The following is a 6,000-nucleotide window of genomic DNA, read 5'->3' as shown; positions in this document are numbered from 1 at the left end:
TTGGCGTATATGACAGCGTGTTCCAGTTCCTATCAATATCAGCAACTTCGTGCGGCCATTGAAGAGGAGTGGACCAACATTCCACAGGTCACAATTAACATTAACAACTCTATAAGAATAAGTGTTGCACTGTGTGAAGCAAGTGGTGGTCTCAGCAGATATTGACGCTTTTCTGACACCCCCAGACCCCCACTAAAGCAAAACGGCACATTTCAGAGTGGTCTTTTACTGTGGGCAGCCGAAGGCGCACTTGTGCAATACCCATGCGGTGTAATCAGCATCTTGATATGCCACACCTGTGAGGTGGGATGGATTATTTTAGCAAAGAAAAAGTGCTCACTATCACAGACTTAGAGAGATTTTTGAACAATATTTTAAAGGAGTAGGTCTTGTGTATATAGCAACAGATTTAGATTTTTGAGTTCAACTGATGAAAAATGGAAGCAAAAAAAAAGGTGTTGCGTTTAAATGTTTGTTCCGTTACACAAACCACAACACTGGGCGCAAGTAGAAACACTTAAGATAAATTCCTAAACATGCAACAAATGAGGAAAGATACCAATCTTGTAGTAGCCGTGCACAAGGACTATGCCCAGGTTGGTTGGCTTTAACTTGCGTCCATTCTCTACTGTCACATAGTTCCTTTGGCAGATGTTGTTAATGTGGACCGGGATGCTAGCATCAGTGCCTGCAGGAGCACAAAAACAATCAACTTTAATTTGTGTGTATGGAAACTGTTTTCGTCCACAATGTATTCAAATACGTCCTGGTTACAATAAGGTGAGAGCAGTATGAAAATGCACTAAGACAATTTTTGCAATTTCAGTATTTGCATGTTATTACTTAAAAAAGATTAAGTGATAAAGTGAGGGGATGTTTGCTCAGATGGCCATAAAGAAACTTGAGGGTTCCTAGTACAAATCCAGCTTCCGCCATCCAAGTAATTGCTATTGGGCAAGAAACTTCACCCATCTTGCTCTCATTGTCACTCACACTGGTCTATGAATATAAAGAAACGTTTGGAGGTGGTTGGAGAGGCCCGTAGGCACAAATTGGCAGCCAAGTTTGTCAGGGGAGCTGTGCCTTAAAATGTAGCTTACCACCGTCAAGTGTAAATGTGGACTGAATGGTTGATGAGTTGTCAGTTCTTTCCGTAAATCACTATATATACTGTATATAAATCCAATCAATTATTATTGTATAACACGTTTGCTTGTTTGTCAAATTAGGTAGTAAAGGAGAAAATTATTGAAAATGTTTTGACAAGCCAGCATTAAACACATTGTTGTAGATGAGAACAATATTTACAAAACACAGGTAATCATTTCACAATTGTTACTTCTCATACTTGATTATACTGATGGTTGATTACCAAAACACTACTGACTCTATCTTTAAACCTCTCAACATTCTATATAATTATTTACACAGATTTGTCCTGAGATGTCCATTCAGAATACACTACTACAAGGCTGGTAATTGGCTTAATCCTAAATCAAGGTTTCACTTAAACTAGGTTTTGTTCTTGAATTTATTTACTTAAACATTTGACCGTACTTAAAACCACAGTGGTTCTGTATAAGGCTTCTTATTTTATCAGGCATTCTATATTGTTTGACTTATCCATTTTTTACAATCCTTAAAATTGATAAAGAATTAGGTCATGGGTCATTTAGATTCAAAGCACTATATGATTGAAATAATAGTCCCTCTCTTTAAAAAGTCGATTACTTCTTTTTTTTCATTATCTTTAATTCAAATTAATTTTCTCACTTGCAAACAAGTTGTTCTTGTTTCTGATGTTGATGTTGCATTTTATTGCTTGTGATGTTCTATATACTGAATCTCAAAGGGATATCCTAAATACATTGAAATTAAAGGGTTAGACGGACTGACAAACCAGCATTAAACAAATTGTGCTAATAAAACATTTACAAAACACAGATATTACCAACGCCATGTTTCTCCATTAGAGTGATAAGTTCAGCCTCAGTCAAGAAGTCTGGAGGGATTGTCTGCTTTTCCACTAGCTTAATCTCATCTACTGTAAACATGTCTCCCTTCTGACAGACAGGTAGGGCTTCTTCGAGAGGGATACCCTGCCATGGCATCACAGCTGTGTAACCTGGAAACAAAAACATTTTGTTCACGCATTAGTTCCTACAAAAATAATAAAATCATATATGATAAACAAAACATTTTCAAACCAGGCCTATGTAAAATTAAGAACTTGAAATTGATTTAAATAATTGAAATTCAAATTGAATTGGCTGCACTCCAAAAGGTGCCGAATTCGAATTTGAATTGGAATAGGAATAAGTAGAAACATATTTATTTCAATTCAGAAAAATGGCCAATTAACATGAAGAATGTGTCACACTGAATAAGGGTTTTGGCTTAAATACTCCTGGCTACATTATACACACACCGCCCCCAACCCCTCTGTGCGTCGGTTGAGGTGGGAGGGGTTGGGGGGGCAGGGTTTGGTGCTAGCGTGTGTATAATGTAGCCAGGAAGAGTCAGAGATGCATGAGATTCTGGGTATTTGTACTGTCGTGTTTATGTTGTCTTACAGTGTGGATGTTCTACCGAAATGTGTTTGTCATTCTTGTTTGGTGTGGGTTCACAGTGTGGCGCATATTAGTAAGAGTGTTAAAGTTGTTTGTATTACAACCATCAGTGTAACCTGTATGGCTGTTGGACAAGTATGTCTTACAGCGGTGAGCGTGCGTCTGCAAGAGCCACATACAACGTGTAACTGGGCTGGTAAGCTGTTTGTGCATGTTGTAAAGGGCGTTAAAGGCAGCGCTTTCATTGCACTCCCTTATTATTGTTGTTTGGATGAATATCAGCAGATATTTCGCGGGAATAGATACTTTGGGAATTCGGGAACCTCCGGAAAGTATGGGAGGTTGGCAAGTGTAATGCTTTTATTTATAAATGGTTGATTTATAAATCAACCATTTATAAATACACGTCAGTAGGCTAAATGAACCTCTTCAACATAAGTGGAATTCTGTCAAGCGGCATTCATGTAAAGCTCGCGGGCCGCACTAACATAAGAATTTCTCATTAAGGTGCGGGCCGCGCGTCTGAGATCCCTGGTTTATATATAAAGCACAAAGCAAAAAAAAAACTCTGTATGCAGTGTTATTTAATTTTAAATTTCAAAAGAGTTTTGTGGCTTATTTTGTAAAACGGGTCAAAATGGCTCTTTGAGTGGTCAAGGTTTGCCAACCCCTGATTTACAACAACCTAAAACTATTTCCAAGTTAGGTTCATGAACTCAGGTTATAACATTTAAACGAGAAAGCTTGTCCATGTGATTCTTAAAACTACCACAATTAGTCTGCACCACACAGAAGCAGAATGAGTTGAGAACAACAGCCAAGGACGTTAAATAATATCTAAACGGCAGATATTTCTCTATGACAATATGGAGAAGCTGCTAATGGTGTTTGACGGAGAACCCGCTTGAAGTCCGCTCTCCAAGGCATACGTGCTTATACTTTATATTACATTACTTCATAAAACTACTGTCGCTTTGTGTAGTAAATTCTATTGTATTGTTTTTGGTACAATATTTCCTATCCAAAAGTTAGTTTTTCTTTTTAAAAGGCATATCACATGTTAAATATGTGGTGTTTTTCTCAATTCATTTTAATGGGCGATGGTGTTTTGAAATATAAGTTCTTCAAGGAACGAGCTGCATCACAGGATGGATAAAAAGTACAAGCTGCATCACAGAACATGATAATTTGTATCCCGAGGTAATATAGTAGAATGAAACAAATGCATACGACCAAGGACAACCCAAATTTTAAGTATTGCAGAGAATATTTGAGTTGTCATTGTCAAGCCTGTACACTACACAGTACATGTGAACATTGTCTACAACAAATGTCTTTATTGGACTGTTTACCTGGTGATATTGGGGTTTTGCCACTACATGTGAACGTTTCAGTGCCAATGTTGAAGGTAATGGTTGTCTGTAGGTATTTGCAGTCCTGACTGATAGTGGCAATGAAATGTCTTGTGATGTACTCATATAGCCGCCATCCATCACTTCCTTTGGAGAAAAAAAGGAGAACAATGCTATTGTTTGACATTGTGAAACAGCATCAGGCACATAATATGTTAAACTAAATTAAAGCATGTAGTTGTGTACAAATGGAAGATATGTAACATAATACAAAGAGGAACAATTGACTGTTTGGAGCATCACATAACAATTAGGAAACACTTTGCACACTTTTCACAGTCATCCCAGATTGATTTACAGTTGCATAAAATAGACAAACACGCTCCGTAAACGGAGTGCATTAACTGATACTATAGGGGTTAAAAACTAGTTCCAGACATTACACATATGGTTTTTCCTACTGAGTGTTACAATTACTCTAAAACTCACCCAGTTCTTGTTCTGAGGCTGCACGAGTGGGGGTAATAGGTGGATGGTCCCCAGCATCAACTCCTTTTCTGGGATGATTTATTCCGTTTGAAAGGAGAGTTTTCACCTTAACATTAAAAACACAACAAATTATACTTTAGATTATAAAACTGTATGGACACCCTTATGTTTGAACATGGTGTTTGTTTTGGACAAACTGTGACGAGCACAAAAGTCTAATAACAAAACACCACTCGGGTTCAGATCCAGGCGGCCATTCTTCCCAATCACGCCTCTCCAGGTTTCACTGTCGTTGTCAACAGGAGCGTTGAAGTCCCCCAGCAGAACAAGGGAATCACCCGAGGGAGTACTCTCCAGTACTCCCTCGAGTGTACCCAAAAAGGGTGGGTACTCTGAACTGCTGTTTGGTGCTTAAGCACAAACAACAGTCAGGACCCGTCCCCCCACCCAAAGGCGGAGGGAGGCTACCCTTTCGTCCACTGGGTTGAACTCCAACGTGCAGGCTTTGAGCCGGGGGACAACGAGAATTGCCAACCCACCCCGTCGCCTGTCACTGCCGGCAACGCCAGAGTGGAAGAGAGTCCAGCCCCTCTCGAGAGAAGTGGTTTCAGAGCCCCTTGCTTTGCGTCAAAGTGAGTCCGACTATATCCAGCCGGAACTTCTCCACTTCGCGCACTAGCTCAGGCTCCTTCCCCCCCAGTGAGGTGACGTTCCACGTCCCAAGAGGTAGCTTATGTAGCCGTGGATCGGACCGCCAAGTGCCCTGCCTTCGGCTGCCGCCCAGCTCACATCGCACCCACCTCTACGGCCCCTGCTATGGGTGGTGAGCCCATTGGAGGGGGGACCCACGTTGCCTCTTCGGGCTGTTCCCCATGGGAACAGGCCCGGCCACCAGGCGCTCGCCATTGTGCCCCACCTCCGGGATCATCAATCATTATACCTGGAAATGATTTTTCATTTACTCTTTCAATTTCAATTCCGTCTATTTGTATTTGTGTTTGACCTTCTCTTCTACTGTTACCAAATAGCACTATTTTAGTTTAACTGAGATTCAATGATAGTCTGTTTTTGTCAAAACATCTTTTTAATTTGTTTATTTCTTCTGTTGTTATTGGTATTATCATCTATGTGTTCTCTCCTGAACAAAACACTGTTGTATCATCCGCAAATAATACTAACTTTAAATCTCTTGTAACTTTACAAATGTCATTTATATAGAGATTCAATGATTTAGGTCCAGTTACACTGCTAAGTTACTTTGCTAAAATGTTCTCTGTAAGTACTGCTTATGCCTTGTGTACATCCACAGTAATCCATAAAAAGATCAATGAAAAGCATATCATGGATACAAAAATAATATAAGTGAGTCTGTCGATCAGTGGCAGGCACTAAATGAATCATTATCAGCAGGTGATAAAAAAGACCAAGAAACAAATATTTTGTGACAAAAAAAAAGAAACCAAAAAATAAATACAAAACTCAGTGAATCTGACATTTGAGCTGCTCATGTGTAAGATGGAACTTTAAAAAGTAAATTGTGGTCAATGCAGCTATACTGAAGATTGGAGAAAACAAGGCGAGTGACAAAA

The 6,000-nt window shown here is 39.4% G+C and overlaps 1 protein-coding gene across 4 annotated transcripts in view; it reads right to left on the bottom strand.

Annotated features, from left to right (window-relative positions):
- Positions 1-6,000, bottom strand: part of top3b (DNA topoisomerase III beta) — a 75,995-nt gene that overhangs the window by 17,709 nt on the left and 52,286 nt on the right. For all 4 annotated transcript variants that reach the window (XR_009806487.1, XM_061897988.1, XM_061897995.1 and 1 more), the window contains 4 exons: positions 4,412-4,517; positions 3,923-4,069; positions 1,952-2,125; positions 560-688 (listed from right to left, as the gene is read on the bottom strand). Coding sequence is in view for 3 of the 4 variants with exons in the window: in XM_061897988.1 (XP_061753972.1) it covers positions 560-688; positions 1,952-2,125; positions 3,923-4,069; positions 4,412-4,517 (556 nt within the window). In the remaining variant the exon portion in view is untranslated. The remainder of the gene's footprint in view (positions 1-559; positions 689-1,951; positions 2,126-3,922; positions 4,070-4,411; positions 4,518-6,000) is intronic.

The sequence above is a fragment of the Nerophis ophidion genome, linkage group LG01 (genome assembly GCF_033978795.1).
Source record: "Nerophis ophidion isolate RoL-2023_Sa linkage group LG01, RoL_Noph_v1.0, whole genome shotgun sequence".
NCBI classification, from domain to species: Eukaryota; Metazoa; Chordata; class Actinopteri; order Syngnathiformes; family Syngnathidae; genus Nerophis; species Nerophis ophidion.
The sequence above is the reverse complement of the archived record's forward strand: the minus strand, read 5'-3'. Positions and strand labels throughout refer to the sequence as shown.